The sequence below is a fragment of the Ictalurus punctatus genome, chromosome 10 (genome assembly GCF_001660625.3).
Source record: "Ictalurus punctatus breed USDA103 chromosome 10, Coco_2.0, whole genome shotgun sequence".
NCBI classification, from domain to species: Eukaryota; Metazoa; Chordata; class Actinopteri; order Siluriformes; family Ictaluridae; genus Ictalurus; species Ictalurus punctatus.
In genome coordinates, this window is record NC_030425.2 from 28,969,704 (window position 1) to 28,990,000 (window position 20,297).

Below are 20,297 nucleotides of genomic sequence, written 5' to 3' on the forward strand. Positions count from 1 at the left end.
ACGCCACGCACGTCACGATATATCATTCAGCTAACAAACTGTCCGCAAAACGGTAGTCGAAATAAACCGGAAACAACGACGACGACAGTTTGACTAGGTTTTTCTTTTATCCTTTCAGTACCGCTTAATTTGTATTTATCCAAACCGTTAAATAATAATAATAAAAAGACAGCACCGTACCGACGATATTTCTGAAAAAAAAATGTATCGCGTAATCTTTTATCACGATATCGGTTATATCGACGTATCGCCCAGCCCTAGCGTCATCGGGTTTAAATGGTTGATTCATTCCTGAAATCATTCCTGAATTTATTAAGTGTGAATAACTTCATGCATTATTCATCCGACGTTTCGAGTGGAATTAAGAATGGTTTCTGATAAATTCATGTAAATAAATTTTAATCATTAAAAATGTCATTGAAAAATACAAAAATTGTACTTTCTTCTTCTTCTTATGATTATTATTATTATTATTATTATTATTGGTGCTGTCCAGCACATCCAACAGATGTTAGATCAGATTGAGATTTGGAGGAAGTTCCATGAATTCTTTGACATGTTCCTCAAATAGTTCCTGAACCATTTTTGCAGTGTAGCAGAGAGTCTGGAGTTCCTGCGTGTCATGGCTTTTTCCGATAAGCACACGCACTCACTAACACTCACTCACACACACATTCACACACACACACACACACACACACACACACACACATTCACACACACACTGCGACGTGGGGCTGGGTCTCGGAAAAGGAAGTCAGAAAATAGAGGTTGCCAGATCCACGACATTACCTCTGGACCGAATTGTCCATGTTACACACCTGGATGTCCAGCAGAGGGCGCGCTGTATTCCATCCGTGTATTCCTGACCAACGAATGAAAGAGTTCTGCGAGTACGGTTTCATCGACGATTAATTCAAAAGAATAACGTTTACTCTGGAATTGTATTGACGTGTAATAGGACGTGAAAATACGTTGATGTATTTGCTTTTTAAAAAGTAAGTCCGGGAGATGTTTGAGATGGTGTATAAACACAGAGTCACGTTCTCCATCGTTCAGATATCGAACAGCTCCAAGTCGGTGAAACACTTCCAAAAAAACGGCAACTCACAAACTCCGCCCATTTCTAAATGAATAACCTCCAAACATTTATTCTCCTTTGGAAAAGTTAACAGTGTGTGTGAAGACGCAGGGCCAAAAACACACCAACGAACCGTGTTTACGGCTAACAAGTTCTTACTGTAGAGCAAGACCCCCCCCCGGGCGCGAGGCATACACATTCTAGAGAGCTTTTAATTGGAGGAACTGAAGGCTGTTCGGGATGAGTCGTCAAGAAATTTTCATCGGTTTGAACGAGAAGTGACGGATTGTTTATTTTTCTGGATGTACTGTCGTATCGGTGTCTACATTCCTGAGGAGAAGCGTCTGTTTTCATCCTACAAGACTAAAAACCACGCCCATTACAAGGAACGCTTGCTAGCAAATCACACTACACCACATTCCCACGCCCACTCGAAGATAGCCGTGCAAATTTCATCAATTTCCCTAACACTAAGTCTATCCATATTCGTTGTGGGCGTAGGTTGCAAAGCGGGAGTACCTTGTAAGGGGTGTGGTTTGTAATCCTGACTGATGCTTTGCATATTCGTATAAGAGGCGTGGTTTGTAATCCCGACAGATGTTTTGCATATTCGTATAAGGGGCGTGGTTTGTAATCCCGACGGATGTTTTGCATATTCGTACAAAGGGCGTGGTTTGTAATCCTGACGGACGTTTTGCATATTCGTATAAAGGGCGTGGTTTGTAATCCTGACGGATGTTTTGCATATTCGTATAAGGGGCGTGGTTTGTAATTCTGAAGGATTTTTACTGTATTCGTAAGATATACTTGCTCCAAAGCACTAGAGATCTTTTAAATTCTAGAGATCTTTTAATTGAACGAACACAAGACCAGCACAGAAAGAGGGATGAGTTTCCCACTGGAACCATAAAAGTCAAAATTTTCTCCAAACCTTATTTTTTTTGGTGCATTTTTTCCCAGGTACACTGTATCTATAACACTAACTGAGAGGAACCGAAGGCTCATGTCTGTGATGTCAGGGTTTGACTGTAATGATTCGTGAGGTGGATTTAGAGGTATTTTTTTTTTTGGGTTCTAATGTGCGTTTCTGAAGCTCAGATCTGGCAACCCTGTTCTCAGTATAGACCTGAGGGTGCGGAATGAATGCGGACCCTCTCTCTCTCTCTCTCTCTCCCCTTTCTATCTTTCTTTTTTATTTTTTATCTTTTTTTTATTACATGTACAAGATTTAATTTTGCTCTTTGCAAGAAAAAACCCCCAACCCACTGAGTTTATTTAGTCGTTATTTCGCACCTCTGCACAAGTGGAGAAATATGAATTTGACTGAGAAACCTCTGACAGTTTGTGGTAAGCTTCACCGCTGATTAAAGGGCCTCCAGAGCCTCAAACTTTAGACCTGAACACTTCTGGTAAATAATTAAACTCTGTTTTTTAAAGACTGTAATGATTTACCCTGAGCTGAGTTGAAACTGTGCCAAAAAGACCTGAGAGCTAGCTTGCTAAACATCCTGGCGTTTGGCTAGCAAGTTAGCAAGCTACCTAGCTTTGTCTGGAATTAGCATCAGCTGTTTGCCAGAGACGAAATGTAAATAAAAAAGAAACAACATTTCATCTTTATCGAAACACAACTCGGTTTCACCAAAGTCAACACTTTTAACAGTTATATTTGTTCGTTTCATGGCTAACTTTAACCAGCTAACCCTGGCAGCCTGCCTTGCTAACATGCTAGCAAGATTTCCAGCAACGTCTGGTAAATAATTCAGCCCTGTCAGTGCATTTCTTTTATTTTGCTTTAAATATACAAAGACAAAGCCTGGTTCATGGTGTCGTTTTGCTCTGTAATGCACTGTGTTTGTAATATTTCCACACTAATATAATATGTGGTCAATAATAGGTGTTCTGACGAGATATATTATATTAATTACCTCACTTATTAGCTGATCTTATGTGTCAAGTCAGTTAATCCATTATGAATCAATTACCCTTAATCCCAAGCAGGAGATGATTTATTATAACGTACAGCTGGTTAATTAAGGATTCATTTGGATTGAAATTGCAATAGAAATGATTGGTTCATCGCTGTAATGTAGAGGAAGTGAAAGGGGAAAGAAAAAAAAACAACAACAAGAAGATGATGTTGTTTATTATAGTTACTAGATGATCTTTATCACCTTTACGGATTTTTCAGCTGATATTAAAACACTCTTTTTCTCGATTCATTCCATACACCGGCTCTGTTCAAGCCTTTTGTTTTGTTTGTAGTGAAACAAAGGATGTTTGTGTGAAGCACGTCTCGTTGCAAATGACGTTTTAATTGAGAGGGGTGCACAAACTTTTGCACTCAGGTTGTTCAGCGTGTCGGTTGTTTACTCAGCAGTGGATGTTTACTTGGTTTTATAGTTGTGCACACGCTAGGCGGTGTAGTGCGAACACGCCGTCCCGGTCTGGAAGTAAAAGCAGGAGTGGGCGTGGCCTAAACCGGAAGTTTACTAAAAAACTTAAACATGACCCGAAGCATAACAACACGTCAGCTGTGGAAATGTCAGATTCGTCACAGTTCCTCCACCTCAGCTACATCGCTTCATTTACCACGGGACACGATTTAATCTCACACACACCCTTGTTGTTATTATTATTATTATTATTATTATTATTATTAATGTTTGAACCTGCACACCATCTTCATGTTCTCGTTTGTGTTCTCGTTTGTGTTGATGGTGATGTGATTTAGGACGGGTTATTTTCTGTTCTCACGCCTGCGTCGTGTCCGATAACGTCCCCCACGTCCACAGCACGGAATAAACCTGGAGGGTCAAATCCTGGAATCCGGGCCAATATCGGCGCAGAAATCCGACTCGTAGTCCCACGTCCGATCCGTTAGAGCGTCACCGATGCGTTTTTCAATCATTAATAATTAAAAAAAAGAAAAAGGCTGATGGGGGTGGGGTGGAAAAGGAATAAAACAACGTAGAAAGAGGCTGGTGGGGGAATGAGCGTGTAAATGTTTCCCAGAAGTGCCACAACGTTTAAATGTAACTACAAACGGATAAAAATGAATCGTATAAAGGAATAAAGTGGATTGTGTATGTTTTGTTTTTTTTCGCCCTCAGGTGAGACGGCGTGTGAATGAACGAATGAGGCAGCGTCATGGCTGCGATGATTCCGCCGGTGAAGCTGAAATGGTTGGAGCATCTGAACAGCTCTTGGATCTCGGAGGACAGCGAGTCCATCTCCACGCGAGAGGGCGTGGCTCTTCTCTACTCCAAGCTCCTGATTAATAAAGAGGTGGTGCTGCTTCCTCAGCAGGTTCTGTGCCTCAAAGGCCCCCAGCTGCCCGACTTCGAGCGCGAGTGCCTGTCGCGTGATGAACAGGAGCACTACCTGGACGCGCTGCTGGCCAGTCAGCTGGCTTTGGCCAAAACCGTGTGCTCGGACTCTCCTTTCGCGAGCGCTCTGCGCAAACGCCTTCTGGTGCTGCAGCGCATCTTTTACGCTCTCTCGAGCAAGTACCACGACAAGGGCAAGGCCAAGCAGCAGCAGCACTCGGGCGAGAGCGCGCTGAACTCGTCCGAGCTGCAGGCGGCGAGCGAGCGGCCGCGCTCGAGTACGGACGCGCTAATCGAGATGGGCGTGCGCACGGGTCTGAGCTTACTCTTCGCGCTGCTGCGTCAGAGCTGGGCCCTGCCCACCGCCACGCCCGGCCTCAGCCTCTGCAACGACGTCATCACCACGGCGATCGAGGTGGTGGGCTCGCTGCCGCCGTTATCGCTAGCCAACGAGAGCAAGATCCCGCCCATGGGCTTAGACTGCCTGGTGCAGGTCACCGCCTTCCTGAAGGGCGTGATCGCCTGCCAGTCCGGCGCGGACGTGGTGGGGCGGAGACTGGCCTGCGAGCTCCTCCTGGGTTTAGCGGCGCAGAGAGGATCACTGCGTTATCTGCTGGAGTGGGTGGAGATGGCGCTGGCCGCCTCGGCTGGAGTCAGCAACCTGGAGCAGAACCAGAACCAGGAAGGCCTGATGGGATACGACTGCTTCATGAATATCCTCATGCAGATGAGACGATCGTTGGTACGTCCTTCACGTGCAGATACTCCTACAAGTTATTTACGTTTAATTTGGCATGATTAGATTTTTAAATTCTTATCGCGTTTTATTATCATTTGGTGACGGGAGCATGTGCTTTAGAAATAACCGTTTTAAAAGGAGTTATTTAAACAACTTCCATCAAGAGTAGTGTCAGCGAGAAATTCCAGGAAACTGTTTGTTTGTTTGTTTGTTTTTAAAAAAAAATAAATAAATATATGTATATGTGTGTGTGTGTATGTCCAGGGTTCGTCTGCAGACAGGAGTCAGTGGAGGGAGCCGACGCGGACCCCGGACGGTCTGTGCTCTCTGTATGAAGCAGCGCTCTGTCTGTTTGAAGAGGTAAAAAAAAAAAAAAAAAGTTTTAAAAATAATTAGGAATGGAGTAATCTCTTGGTTTACACTGTTACCGACGGCGACGTTGCAGGTCTGTCGCATGGCGTCGGATTACTCGAGGACGTGCGCGAGTCCGGACAGCATCCAGACGGGCGAGGCGGCCATGGTGTCCGAGACGTGCGAGGTGTACGTGTGGGGCAGCAACAGCAGCCACCAGCTCGTGGAGGGAACGCAGGAGAAAATCCTCCAGCCCAAACTCGCCGCCAGCTTCAGCGACGCACAGACGGTAAGAAACGCGCCAACGCGTTAATGTCTCGACGGGCCAATCCGATCGGAATCGTTGAGTCGGTGTTTCCAATTCCAGATCGAAGCCGGTCAGTATTGCACGTTCGTCATCTCGTCCGACGGCTCCGTCCGGGCTTGTGGAAAGGGAAGCTACGGCCGCCTGGGTCTGGGTGACTCCAACAACCAGTCCACACTTAAGAAGCTGACCTTCGAACCTCACCGTGCCATCAAGAAGGTTTCCTCGTCCAAGGGCTCGGACGGCCACACGCTAGCGTTCACCAGCGAAGGAGAAGTGTTCAGTTGGGGCGACGGAGATTACGGCAAACTGGGGCACGGCAACAGCTCCACTCAGAAATACCCCAAACTCATACAGGGACCCCTGCAGGGGAAGGTACCGAGCACGCCACATTTCAGTACACTCGACTCACTCAAAACGACTCCTGGCTGCGACTTCGGCGTGTCATGCGTGTTTAAAAAAAAAAACAACAACCCCAAAACGTCTTGTTTTAATACAAACGAATGGTTTTTGAGCTTTATTATAAACTCTTGTAGTAGTGGGCGTGGCCAGTTAATCATTAGCACGTCACGGGATGATCATCACATGTGCTCAGAGCTAGGCCTGTCATGATAACCAATTCCCCGTCCATGTCCACTTGGCATCATTTTGTTGTGTAAACGTCTGATTAATCTCGTACGTGTATAGGAAGCGTTTGGGAGAGTTAATCAACCTGCTAGTAAAGCGCTTCAGTTTGACACGCCCGTTTAAGCTTCGTCTGTGTTTTTAAGCACGAAACCTACGGTTTTCCTACAGGGTATCACGCAGTCTTTACCGACACTGCGGTGAGAGATCAGAGTGAAAACGCACTATACTGTTACTTTAATCTGAGCTAAATGGTGTGTGTGTGCGCGCGCAGGTGGTGGTGTCGGTGTCGGCCGGCTACAGGCACAGTGCAGCGGTCAGCGAGGATGGAGAGCTGTACACGTGGGGAGAAGGTGACTTTGGAAGACTGGGTACGTTTACGTTTTTTTTGGGTTTTTTTTTTTTACGTTTATGTCTCCGGTATCGCGTTGCTGTATGACTGGACGAGTTCTACAGCTAAACGTGAAGGATAAAAATGTGTCCTCACGTGTCGTTCTCAGGCCACGGTGATAGCAACAGCCGTAACATCCCCATGCTCGTGAAAGACATCAGCAACGTAGGCGAGGTGTCCTGCGGCAGTTCTCACACCATCGCGCTCTCCAAAGACGGACGCACCGTCTGGTCCTTCGGAGGCGGAGACAACGGTGAGTTTGAAGTCGTTTTCGCCGTGTTCTGTTTTAACGTTTGACCAAATCTCTGCTCTACGTGAAGCATTTTGGGTTTTATTCACCGCGAAACCTAGATCTCGTAACACCACCTTCAATAAAGCGTGTTTTCCGGTTTGTTTTCCTGAGTTCTTTCCTTCCGCTTTTTCAGAGTCACTCGACGCGGAACTAGACGAGGAACGTTAGAGAAAGAAAAGTAGCCGTGGCGAAAGAGACTGAAATAGCACGTACTCTCTTTTTACCACGTGACTTAGCGACCCGACAGAATAGGTGAGATGAGGTCGTGACCCCTCGTTTTGTAACCCCTGTTCTAAGTGTAATTAGTCAGAAAGAAATTACATGGATGTCGAAGATCTCGATTAGAGATCGACCCGTAATCGGTTTCCCCGTTATTTAAGCGTTTTCCCGTAATCGGATATCGGTTTTGTTATATCGGATCCACCGATAAATGGCGTCATCTTGTGGGCGTTTTGAGAATTGCTCGCAGGACCGCCATTGCTGCACCGTATCTGACGAGAGACTGTGAAGTGTACTCGCTTTGCTTTAATTAATACATATCGGTCGATCTTTAATCTCGGTGAAGAATACCTTTACCGCAGCGTAGCAGTGACGAAGACAGTGAAGCGCCTGGGGTTCCTCGGAGTCAAAGTGAGCCTGGAACGATATCGGCTCAGACGTTTCATACTGATTTAATGTCACTCCGGGTGATATTATCCACGTATTGCTGAGACCGAGATGACTTGTCCCTCTGATAATGAACCTTTTTGGCGGACGAGCCATATCTCGGACTGTATTGAGGTGTGGCGTTGTGTTGTGTTGTCGTTCTCTCTGACAGGTAAGCTCGGGCACGGCGACACCAACCGCGTCTACAAACCCAAAGTGGTGGAGGCTCTACAGGGAATGTTCATCCGTAAAGTGTGCGCCGGAAGCCAGTCTTCTCTGGCTCTCACCTCTACCGGACAGGTAGGAAGAGAAGTGAACGAACGTTAGAGAAGCGTATCGTCAGACGTTTTTCGGGAGCTGAGTGTGTGTGTGTGTGTGTGTGTGTGTTGCGCTCGTTTCTCAGGTGTACGCGTGGGGTTGTGGTGCCTGTCTGGGCTGTGGATCCTCCGAAGCCACCGCTCTCCGACCCAAGCTGATCGAGGAACTGGCCACCACCCGCGTTGTAGACATCTCTATAGGAGACAGTCACTGCCTGGCTTTATCACATGGTAAAATACCACACACACACACACACACACTGAAGGTGTACGATTGTAGCTTGTCTGTTTTGACGGATATTTCTGACTGAAGTCAAAGTGTTATTCTTATGCCTATTGTTCTTCTTCTTCTTCCTGCCCATTTTGTAGATAATGAAGTTTACGCCTGGGGAAATAACTCGATGGGACAGTGCGGTCAAGGGAACTCGACCGGCCCCATCACCAAACCCAAGAAGGTGATCGGTTTAGACGGAGTGGCCGTTCAGCAGATTTCCGCAGGCACCTCCCACAGCCTGGCCTGGACCGCCCTTCCCCGAGACAGGTCAGCAGCATTCGCGTCATCGACGACTAGGGTCTCGAATGGATGAGTTCATCTCGAAGCGTAAATCGAATGCTGTCTCACTTACTTCAAAACACAACTCGGGCCACGCGGTGTTCGGCAGCGAGCTGAGAATTCAGCTGAATCGGTTAGCTTGTAAGAATTTAAACAACCTAGTGGTGCTAAATTATTGTAGCTTCTTAGCATACACGATATATATTTTAATACGCCGTGCGTGTTAACTCAAGTCTCAGTCCTGCTCTCGGTTTCACATCGACGTCGACTCACGGATTCCTTTGGAGTCTTTTCCATTGGATGAAAATGAATCACTTCTCTCTCTCTCTCTCTCTCACACACACACACACGGCAAGCAAAATGAATTTACCATCAGAGAGTTTCAGTTAGTGATACAGACACCTGATATTTATTTTGCTCATATTCTTTTAGCCAAAAGGTGCTGTAAGTGATTTAAACTAAAAAGTGATCAGCAGTAAAGGATATACATGTTTAGTTAGTTAGTAAGTGACCGGTTATTTCCTTAAGCCTAGTTAAGATTGAGTTCAGCGGTACTGTCGAGTAAAATAGATTTTAGATAAATATTCAGTCAACAAGATGAATCCGTTATCAAGATTTGCAGCTCTTCTGATGTCATTGTGTGCGTTTATAGATTCTGATGCTTATCCATACATATATACATATATAGGGATGCACCGAAATTTCGGCCACCGAGAAAAGGCAGAACATGGAGCCGAAAATATATCCCGCCCCGCCCCTCAGTGCTCAGGTTTCACTTTCCATCTAGCAGACCGTTATCACAGCGATCATGACAGTGGTTTGGAAATACTTCAGAGTTTCTGATAAGGACAGGAAATTTGCCATCAGCGGTGTTTGTTCCCGAGAAATTTCAAGAGGGGGTACGGTGCCGAAGCCTCGAGTACAGCAAAACAACAACAACAGAATAGAGGCCCTCTGACTTTCTGAGTTCCGCCTGTTGTTTTCGTTAAAATAATCGTGTAGCGTATTTAAACTATTTGTATTCGCAAGATGCTAGGCTAGAGCTGCTAAGTCCTTTACTCGACAGCCGTTTTGCATATCGTAATAGTTAACGTTACGTCATTCGGATAGTCGGATAAAAAAAATAAAAATCTGTTAAATTTGAAGAATAATGTATGTAATATTGTTTTGTTTTTGTTTTGACGTGTTAATTTCAATAAAAATGTGATTATTTTATTGGTTTGTAGTTTTTCAAATTCAGGTTCGTTAAATTCATGAGATGAATTAAAAAGTCTAATGTTACAACAATTATACAAAAAAAAAAATTTAAATTTTTAAAATGTATTTTTATTTTTGGTTTCGGTTTTTGGCCCAGAATTTTCCTTTCGGTGCATCAGTAATGATATATGTTGTTATTAAGAGAATTGCTTTTGTTTGTGTGTGTGTGTATGTGTGTGTGTGTGTGTGTGTGTGTGTGTGTGTGTGTGTTTGTGAGCAGGCAGGTGGTGGCATGGCACAGGCCGTACTGCGTGGATCTAGAGGAGAGCACTTTTGCTCATCTGCGTTCGTTCTTGGAGAGATATTGTGACGGCATCAATAACAAAGTCCCTCCGCTGCCCTTCCCTTCCTCCAAGTACGTCAAACCCGTTTACGGTCATGTTCGTCAAACAATTTCTGTTAGTTCCTGTTCTCACTTACGTTATAGCAGCTATAAACAGGCGTTATCTCACCTAGTGATCATTCTTATTATTATTATTTTTACCGTGCATGGTTGTCACACGTTTGTTCCCGACTTGTCTGTGCCACAGAGAGCACCACAACTTCCTGAAGCTCTGCCTGAAGCTCTTATCCAATCATCTGGCTCTGGCGCTGGCAGGGGGCGTGGCCACTAGTATCCTAGGACGACAGGCTCGGCCTCTTCGCAACCTGTTGTTTAGACTGATGGACGCGTCGGTGCCTGATGAGATTCAGGAAGTGTGTGACTGTTTCTACATGTACTTTTTGATTGATTTTGGAGCCTTCACATTTTTACTGAAGTGTGTGTGTGTGTTTTTCAGGCCGTCATTGAGACTCTGTCTGTAGGTGCCACCATGTTGCTGCCACCTCTGAGGGAAAGAATGGAGCTTCTGCACTCACTCCTTCCTCAAGGACCTGACCGCTGGGAGAGCCTCTCTAAAGGACAGGTGAGGTGCTGTGTGTGTGTGTGTGTGTGTGTGTGTGTGTGTGTGTGTTGTTAATGCATGTTAACATGCATCTCTGTGTTGCAGAGGATGCAGCTGGACATCATTCTAACCAGTCTCCAGGATCACACCCATGTGGCTTCTCTGCTGGGCTACAGTTCTCCTCCAGATGTCTCTGAGTCCCTCACGCTGTCCTCAGACCCCACACACACACCGGACACACACCCCGACACACACCTCGCTGAGATCCTCATGAAGACTCTACTCCGCAACCTGGGCTTCTACACCGTGAGTACAGCACATCAGGTGAAGCTTTACACTCTCTTACTGCACCTGCTGAGTCCACACCGTCATGTTAAGAGTGTGTGTGTGTGTGTGTGGGTGTGTGTGTTTACAGGATCAGGCGTTTGGAGAGTTGGAGAAGAACAGTGATAAGCATTTACAGGGAACATCTTCATCTGATAACAGTCAGCCTGCTCACCTCCATGAGCTCCTCTGTTCTCTACAGAAACAACTGCTGGCCTTCTGCCACATGAACCCTGTCACAGAGGTACACACTCTCTCTCTCTCTCTCTCTCTCTCTCTCTCTCTCTCTCTCTCTCTCTCTCTCTCTCTCTCTCACAAACACACACATACAGTGCCAGATACTCACAAAGGGAAAGCATTGTGATTGCATGATGTCTGCTACACTGACTGATTTGATTACATTGTGTGTGTGTGTGTGTGTGTGTGTGTGTGTGTGTTTGTGTAGGACTCCAGCAGCGTGGCCCTTCTCCATAAACACCTGCAGCTTTTGCTGCCTCATGCCACAGATATTTTCACTCGCTCTGCCGTGCTTCTGAAGGAGAGTTCTGGAAACGGCAGCGTGCGTGAGAAACTACGAGGTATGTGTGCACACAAACGCACACGAGAACATAAAACAGACGTATGTTATTTTAATACCCTGGTGTGTGTGTGTGTGTGTGTGTGTGTGGTAGATGTGATGTACGTGTCTGCGGCAGGAAGCATGCTGTGTCAGATCATGACGTCTCTGCTGTTATTGCCCGTGTGGGTTGCTCGTCCCCTGCTGAGCTTCCTGTTAGACCTTCTGCCTCCGTTAGACCGCCTGAACAGACTCCTGCCGGCCGCCGCGCCGTTAGAGGACCAGGAGCTGCAGTGGCCAGTTCAGGGTAAAATTCCAAAATAAAAGTCTGAGTAAAAATTTTTCTGCATTTTTTTTTTAAATATTTCGGTGTGTTTGGTGTAGCGTGTGAGGAGTCTCTCGATGGCTCAGTTGAATCTCTCGGTCTCTGTGATTGGTGGCAGGAATCTCAGAGCTTGTCTTTAATTTATTTATTCATTTTCATATGGTTCAATTACATGTGATTCATTTACATGTGATTCATTTTCATGAGATTCATTTTCATGAGACTCATATTCAAGTGATACATTTTCATGTGATTCATTTACGTATGATTCGTTTTCATGTGATTCATTTACCTATGATTCATTTACATGTGATTCATTTAGTAATTTGCTTCTCTTTAAATCCAGTTTTAGACTGTGATATTACAAAGGTCTTTCCAGATTATTACTTGCTACACTGTATGAGATAACCCCAGTAAAATTGCCTGAATTCTATAATATAATTTGTTCACCATGTTAGGTTTAAATCCTCTAAAAAAAGATTCGCAATTAAATAACATTACATCCTTCAAAGCATTGGCATGTTCTGCTCACTCTCACAATCCCCCAAACTCCCACACCCAAAGTCTCCATAAACAAATGAGACAGCAGTGTATCCTACAGAAACCGAACGCTGTCCACAATGTGAAAACAACTCGGAGAGTAAGCTGGACTAACCAACAAAATTACCAAGACTGATAAACAGTCTGCACACAATAATAAATATAACGTCCTTCCTTACCTTTTAAAGACTTGTAACAAATAATATAACAGTGTAGCACGTAAAGCGGAGGAGATAACACTAATAAAATTAAATAAACTGAAACTCTAACCCGGTCAGAGCAGCAAAACAGAGAAGCACATTAATACAGAAGTAAATTTTAAGAGGAGCGAGTCCACAAAATCTAGGTGAAGTAATGCATCAACAATATCTTCAATAAGAATCTGAACTCTGTAGAGCTGGAAGGCCGAGTGCAAAAAATAAAAGGAGAGTGAAAAAGACTCCGCTGTGTAGGTGATGCAGTTCACCCCGATATCAAGAGTTTAACCTAGTCTCCTGCTTCCTCCGCTGAAATAAAGTCCTTCTGGACACCGTTATATGTAATGCGAAGCCGAGCCGGGTGAAGTATTCCACAGCGAGCACCCCCGAGAGTCTCCTGGAGCTTCTGGAGCTCCTTTTTAAAATATCGGTGATGTCCTTCCTTAGTAAAGCCAGCAGCTCAAGCCTGAGTGCAGCGAAGTCAGGGTCACCGCTCGGCGATGTGGATTCAGGGGGAGAAGGAGACTCGCTCGCGGTGCGCACACTAGGCCTCGGTCGTGTCTGAATGCTACCACGGGTTTTCATGTTCTTTCCAGACATTTTAATGTACCACAAAGTAAAAATTGCAAACAAGGAAACAGAGTAGAATAAGTCAAAATATATTGTATGACCGAAAAGCGCTAATTAATTACAATTTTTTCGAAATCAGCAGGAGCCTCCAACTTGGCATCCTACTCCATCGAATTCCGAATTCCGAATCCAGGAATCTCAGAGCTGGCGGAGCCAGGGGGTGTGTCCAGTCCTGCGCAGTCCTGGGTGTGGCTCGTGGATCTGGAGCGCACAGTGGCTTTGCTGATTGGCCGATGCCTGGGGGGAATGCTGCAAGGCTCCACCCCTTCGCTGGAGGAACAGCACACGGCGTACTGGCTGAAAACCCCACTGTTCAGCAACGGCCTAGAGACAGACATACCACAGCTAGGTATACACACACACACACACACTAAGGCAGCTAGGTGCACACACACACACACACACACACACACACACACACACACACATACATACACACACGCACACATACATACAGGCAGCTAGGTGTACACACACACACACACACACACATACAGACAGACAGCTAGGTATACACACACACATACAGACAGCTAGGTGTACACACACACACACACATACAGACAGCTAGGTGTACACACACACACATACAGACAGCTAGGTGTACACACACACACACACACATACAGACAGCTAGGTGTACACACACACACACACATACAGACAGCTAGGTGTACACACACACACACACATACAGACAGCTAGGTGTACACACACACACACACATACAGACAGCTAGGTGTACACACGCACACACACACATACAGACAGCTAGGTGTACACACACACACACACATACAGACAGCTAGGTATTGTTATATTGTGTGTGTGTGTTAAAGACTCGTGTATCAGCGCTCTCCTGGAGGCGGCTCTGTGTGGGAACGAGGAGAAGAAGCCGTTCGACTGCGCTCTGCGAGCCGACATGTCTGTGTTCGTGGACCTCGCCCTCGGATCCACTAAAGAGCCCACATACAGCCTGTGGACCAACATGCTGGACTACGCCATCAGCAAGGGTAAAAAAAAAACCACACACATATATATATATATATATATATATATATATATATATATATGTGTATATGTATGTAGATAGATATAGATGTGTCTTATCAAGGTATTATATAAATAACGATCTGTGAAAGAGAGAACTCAGCTCTTTTGTGTGGTGTGTGTGTGTAGACTGGGACAGTGCGACGCTGAGTAACGAGGCTTTGTTGGACACTGTGTCCCGCTTTGTTCTGGCGACGCTGCTGAAGCACACTGGGCTGCTGGGTAACGCCTGCGGAGGGGGCAGGTAACACACACGCACACACTTTAAACACACACACACACCGAGTGATCTATTACAGTTATTAGACTCACAATCTGACTGTACTTTATACATGTAAGGTACCAGCCGTGTAAGCTGTTGGCTGAAGTGTACCGGAGTGTGTATAAGGTGCGGAATCGCTTACTGGCCTGCAAGAACATGGAGCTGGTCCAGACTCATTCACCATCCAGAGAACGCAGGGTACAAACACACACACATTTACATGCATCAGCATAGCATCATCTTACCTCCAGATGCTTATTTTACATATAAACACCTCCGTACCTCCTGTGTGTGTGTGTGTGCATGTAGATCTCTGAGAACGTGGACTCTGTGGAACTGGACCCACAGGAACACGCTTTCACTCGCACCATCGACGAGGAGGCAGAACTGGAGGAACGAACTGACAGAGAGAGAGACCGAGAAGACAGCCATCAGGAGCAGGAGGACGAGGAGGAGAGGGAGCACGAGGTCATGACCGCAGGAAGTGAGAACATGCGCGCGCGCGCACACACACACACACACACACACACACACACACGCACGACTCATAATTAGTCGGCAAAAACGTATGCTAAAAATTGTTCTTTTCTTAGAAATGTAAGCATGTCTGTTCTGACAGATTCGAACGCTGCCTCTGTTTGTCCTGCGTCTCTTTGGGTGCAGAAATTTTCCAGTGTTTTCTCTCGGCGCGGGACGCGGTGCGAACTCACCGAGAGCGAACTCGCACAAGCAGCGTCGGTGTCCCGGACGAGCACGTTCAGCCTGGCCAGGAGCGCAGGAACAGCGTCCCCTTACAGGACGGGCAAGACCTCTACACCGCCACCTGCAACACCATCATCCATCGCTGCGCCATGCTCCTAATGGCCGTCAGCCCGACGCTCACTCACACCGCTGACGAGCAGACGGCTTTGAGCGGCGCCGTGCAGGATGGAGGCGGATTTATGACCAGGTATGTACTACTGTACGCACTATAATCCGTCTAATACATGTGTTAACGCGCGGCATTGGTTCAGACTCGATTATAAATATAGCTGCAAGCAGCAATTAAGGGGCCAAGCAATACAGCTGCTAAATATATATAATATATGCACTGCACCGATACTGTGCAGGTGCCCTCAGGTCATGCTTGTGATGGCTTCTACCAATTTACATCTCAATATGCTGAAGTGTTGCGGAGATATAGCCTCACGTCCACTTTGGCGTGCTCTTCGTCGAATCCGTGTCCGCGTTATTCGAGAACGGGTCGACTAATCAAATTGAATTCCATAACTTTTTGTTGCCAAGGTCTGAAGATGATCTCATTCGATTTTCGTGAAAATCAGAGCAACGGCCTAGGAGGAGTTTGAAAAAGTAGGTTTTTCAGAAAATTCAAAATGGCGGAAAATGAAACCGAACCGGTTTGAGCCAAGGAATGAGAGGAAAAATGTCATTTGGGCAAAATTTAATTTTGTTTCTAGCCCTTACGGTTCAAGCGTTATTAGCATTAACATGAGTGCAAATGACTCCAAATTTTCTGTATTAACAGTTCAGACTGTCCTCTGTCTATGTGCCAAATTTCATAACTTTCTCGCAAGCTGTTCTACGGGCTGCCCTGGACTCGAGAGCGGAAGAAGAAGAAGAATAATAAGAAAGCTAACGGATTCAATAGGTGTCTACACACCCTTGGTGCTTGGCCCCTAATAACGGTGCGTGTTGTGTGTTTAGGAGCGAGAGTTTGTCCACCGAGAGTCGTTCCATCCAGAGCGGTCCGAGTTACAGACTCACTAAATCCAGAAGCGAGTCTGATCTCTCCCAGCCCGAGTCTGATGAAGAAGGATACTCACTGGTCAGTACAAATGTCGATGTTGATCACGCTTATCCTGTCGTACTGTGTGTAAATTCGACTGAGGAAACGTCTCCGTGAACTCTTACAGAGTGCCAAAAGGAACGCTGACCTGGATTTGGCGTTCACTCCTAAAAAGAGAGGTTAGTCTCTTCATTTAATTCGCTTTTAAATGGGGGTTTTTGTGTGTGTTGAAGTGGATCTTAACCTTCCTGGTTTTACACAGAAGACAACATGGAGGACAGAGAGCAAGTCTTATTAGTGAGTGAAAGTAAGGTGGTTAAAACAGGAAATATATACGTATTCCAGTGTCGCAACGAACAATAAATAACAGCGCGTGGACGTGACATGACGTCCGTTTTTTTTTTTTTTTTTTTTTTAACATACGGCTGCGTAAAGTCACATAATTTCTCTTGAGAATTTTCGTTTATGTACTTCACGTGAACTTCACGCTTATTTTTTTTTCGCTTACGAACACAAACCAGCGTTTTTTTTCCCTTTCCACCACGTATGAGAGCAGACTTAACAGAACTGTATACATTCTGATAAAATGCGTCATCGTACGTTTATGTTCTTACTTCGTTCCTCGTCAGATTTCGCACACAGCACTCCGGACTCCGCCGACTGGTTCGGCCGGCGTTCGGGTCGCGAGTGCCTGTACGGCTCCCCTCAGTCTTATGAGGAGTCTGACTTGGACCTGAGCTGCACGCTGCACGTCCACATGCTCATCGAGAACATCGTGAGCTTCGTCAGCGGCGACGTGGGAAACGCGCCCGGATTCAAGGAACCGGAGGAGAGCATGTCGACTAGTCCTCAAGCTACGATTATAGCCATGGAGCAGCAGCAGGGCAGAGCGGAGGTACCGGACATGCTTAGGAGACGTTTATTTAACTTTTACGGAAGGAGTCTCCAGTGTAGCTGGAGGTGTGGGGAAAAAAAAAAATAAAAATAGCTGTAGTGTAAGAGGAATAAAACACGCTGTTATAGGAAATTTATTTGTATGTGTGTGCGTAGCTGCGATTAGACGCTCTTCATCAGATCGTGGTTTTAATCTCTGGGATGGAGGAGAAGAGCAGTCAGGCCGGAGAAGAGGGCGTGGCCGGGCGTGGTCCCACTGCCTTTCACTCCGCCTCCTTGCTGACGTCAGTCAGACTGCAGTTCTTGGCAGGATGCTTTGGCCTCTGCGCCTGTAACGGCGGACTGAAGGGTGAGAACGTCCAGCTGCACCACTACCAGGTAAACAAGCTGTTTACATAATTTTCCACTTAATCAGCTAAAAGTTGTTTGGTGTCTGACCTTTGGTTCTTGAACCGGATTATCCATTTTTTCCAGGACGGCATTCGAGCTGCTAAAAAGAGATTACAGGTGGACATTCAGATGGCGGTGCACAAAATTTACCAGCAGCTTTCCATCACACTGGAGAGAGCTCTTCAGTCTAATAAGCACCATATAGGTAATGTACAGAAGCATACTGCATCTCACACACACACACACGCACACACACACACACACACACACACACACACACACACACACGTTGTGCACTGAATAGTCATGTATGTTCTTGTGCACACAGATGCTCAGCAGCGGCTGCTGTTAGTGACCGTGTTTGCCCTCAGCGTGCGCTACCAGCCCGTGGACGTTTCATTGGCCATCTCGAGCGGTCTGCTAGACGTGCTCTCTCAGCTGTGCGGTAAGGAAACTCTGCTGGGACACGCCCTCCAGCTCCTGCACAAACCCGCCGACTCCCAGCTCAGCACGGCGCTCAAAGTGGCCAGCACCCGACTGCTGCAGATCCTCGCCATCAGCACCGGGTAAACAAACAAACAAACAAAACCATCTACTGATATTAACTAACACCAAAACATTTAAACCTGCCGTTAACAAACTCTTTTAGGCAAACGACCCCAAATTACGACCACCTTAAATTTCTGCGATCCCGAGGCCGTCAGGTTTCCGAGTCAAACCGTAAAAAGTTTAGTGATTTCGTTCACAGCGAACTTAAACACACCGGCGAGCTCTGTGTCTCTCTTTAAACGTTCATGTCGTCATGATCTGCGTCTCAAACCGAAAACTCCGACCGTACGCTCAAAAAAGTATTTATCAATCTAGAAAAATCCAGAACACTGGTACACAAAGCAAGAGCCTTCAGTAGGATTGAAAAAAACAATAAAAAAGGAAAATGGAATAGTAACTCTAGTCAGCAACGCTCTATATTGGCTTCTTGTCTGTCATTTTATAGCCACACCCCCCAACACCTCTTCACATCCTTATGAATCATCGAGGAGAAGTCGTGAGTCCGAGCGCACTCGAAAGCGATGTCACGACAGTCCTTTGCTAATGTTAACGCTAATTGAAACACTGCGTAAATTTCAAAGGGCAGAGCTTTGCGTACATGGGTGGAAAATGGGGTTTTAACCATTAGAGAACACACACACTCTAACTGCTGCTGTTCCATGTCAGGACGTACGCTGATCGTCTGAGCCCTAAAGTGGTTCAGGCTCTGTTGGACCTGCTCTGTAGTCAGCTGAAGACTTTGCTGTCTCAGGCTGCAGGAAGTGTCCTCAGCACAAGTCCAGAGTCTGAGGAGAAGACAGACGACGGCACAGACAACACAAAAAAAGACTTCAGGGGTAATTCAAAGACGTACCATTTACGTAAATTTCACATAAAAAAAAATCAGTTACACATGCAGGAAAATAAATGTGTGTGTGTGATTTCAGCATTACTGCCTAAGCAACACACGGCAGAGCTACTCCTCGGGGACTTTCTGGTGTTTCTGCGGAGAGTCGTATCTTCCAAAGCAATCCAGTCCAAGATGGCGTCTCCTAAATGGACCGAAGTGCTGCTGAACATCGCGGCGCAAAAATGCTGTTCAGGTACGAGGACCTCGCAGTACAGATGTGTGTTTTTGTTTTTGTTTAGAGGCGACGTGCATTTTGATAATTTACAGCATTTTTTTGGAAAATATCTCTCCGTAAATGCTTAACCTGGTGAATTTTATAAGGTAGAATATTAATATTATTATTATTATTATTATTATTATTAAGTGTGGCGTTTGCATTTCAGGTGTTCCGCTTGTGGGGAATTTGAGGACACGGCTGCTGGCCCTGCATGTCCTGGAGGCTGTACTTCCTGCCCGTGAAAGTAACGTCGAGGATCATCAAACGACCCAGGTCGCATCCTAAACGCACTACTACACCAAGTTCTCGTTACGCTGCTACAGAAAAAATTTCAGCCGGGCACAAAATAAAAGCAGGTCCATGATTTGTTTTTCCTGTTCGATTGAATTTACTGAGCACGAGACGTGGCGGTAATGAAGGGAGGATGAGGCATGGGGTGCCAATATTTGTACCCTTGGTGAAAATGTAGTGAATTTCGAATGCGTTTGCCTTATAAGAGATTTAATGATTGGCGCTACGTTATGATGCGTTATACCTCACGCAGTGAGCGTGTATGGCGGATGTCCAGGGTGCCGATACTTTTAGCGCTACTCAAAATGCGGAGTATGCTGAGCGCATCCGGGTCACGGTCACGGCGGATCCGAGGTCAATCCCAGGAATACGAGTGGGAAGCTGGAATAAGGCCTGGATGGGAAGCCGGAGATGATATTCAAGTTAAAAAACGCTAATATTTAAGTACGTTAGCGATCGAGAGACTCTCCGTTAGCGAAGAGTACTCGGAGTGTTCCAAACTGTGATGTTACGCACTATGTAGTGAGCATATACGGTATAGGGAGACCGATCAGGTGTTTTCTTCAATTACGGCTTGTGCAGATGTCATTAACGTCGTCTCTTTTCCTCGACGTCAGGTGGTTGAAAGGTTGT

The 20,297-nt window shown here is 45.9% G+C and overlaps 1 protein-coding gene across 7 annotated transcripts in view; it reads left to right on the forward strand.

Annotated features, from left to right (window-relative positions):
* Window positions 1–2,212: 2,212 nt before the first annotated feature.
* herc1 (HECT and RLD domain containing E3 ubiquitin protein ligase family member 1) overlaps window positions 2,213–20,297 on the forward strand; it is a 42,826-nt gene continuing 24,741 nt past the window's right edge. For 4 of the 7 annotated variants that reach the window (XM_047158326.2, XM_017478945.3, XM_047158329.2 and 1 more), the window contains exons 1-33: window positions 2,213–2,428; window positions 4,192–5,149; window positions 5,411–5,506; window positions 5,592–5,786; window positions 5,865–6,176; window positions 6,700–6,796; window positions 6,926–7,069; window positions 7,926–8,053; window positions 8,157–8,301; window positions 8,440–8,611; window positions 10,101–10,235; window positions 10,411–10,576; window positions 10,660–10,785; window positions 10,870–11,070; window positions 11,180–11,332; window positions 11,534–11,666; window positions 11,760–11,951; window positions 13,416–13,685; window positions 14,176–14,349; window positions 14,516–14,630; window positions 14,726–14,846; window positions 14,958–15,132; window positions 15,312–15,597; window positions 16,353–16,473; window positions 16,562–16,613; window positions 17,064–17,329; window positions 17,485–17,706; window positions 17,803–17,923; window positions 18,047–18,284; window positions 18,934–19,103; window positions 19,194–19,349; window positions 19,540–19,646; window positions 20,282–20,297. The exon at window positions 20,282–20,297 is cut by the window's right edge and continues 95 nt beyond it. In XM_047158326.2, the coding sequence (XP_047014282.2) occupies window positions 4,229–5,149; window positions 5,411–5,506; window positions 5,592–5,786; window positions 5,865–6,176; window positions 6,700–6,796; window positions 6,926–7,069; window positions 7,926–8,053; window positions 8,157–8,301; window positions 8,440–8,611; window positions 10,101–10,235; window positions 10,411–10,576; window positions 10,660–10,785; window positions 10,870–11,070; window positions 11,180–11,332; window positions 11,534–11,666; window positions 11,760–11,951; window positions 13,416–13,685; window positions 14,176–14,349; window positions 14,516–14,630; window positions 14,726–14,846; window positions 14,958–15,132; window positions 15,312–15,597; window positions 16,353–16,473; window positions 16,562–16,613; window positions 17,064–17,329; window positions 17,485–17,706; window positions 17,803–17,923; window positions 18,047–18,284; window positions 18,934–19,103; window positions 19,194–19,349; window positions 19,540–19,646; window positions 20,282–20,297 (5,926 nt within the window). In that variant the 5' untranslated portion in view covers window positions 2,213–2,428; window positions 4,192–4,228. Of the gene's footprint in view, window positions 2,429–2,472; window positions 2,491–2,813; window positions 2,832–4,191; window positions 5,150–5,410; window positions 5,507–5,591; window positions 5,787–5,864; window positions 6,177–6,699; window positions 6,797–6,925; window positions 7,070–7,925; window positions 8,054–8,156; window positions 8,302–8,439; window positions 8,612–10,100; window positions 10,236–10,410; window positions 10,577–10,659; window positions 10,786–10,869; window positions 11,071–11,179; window positions 11,333–11,533; window positions 11,667–11,759; window positions 11,952–13,415; window positions 13,686–14,175; window positions 14,350–14,515; window positions 14,631–14,725; window positions 14,847–14,957; window positions 15,133–15,311; window positions 15,598–16,352; window positions 16,474–16,561; window positions 16,614–17,063; window positions 17,330–17,484; window positions 17,707–17,802; window positions 17,924–18,046; window positions 18,285–18,933; window positions 19,104–19,193; window positions 19,350–19,539; window positions 19,647–20,281 lie in introns of those variants that run through there. The other 3 variants (XM_047158328.2, XM_047158327.2, XM_053683286.1) reach the window with 3 other exon arrangements.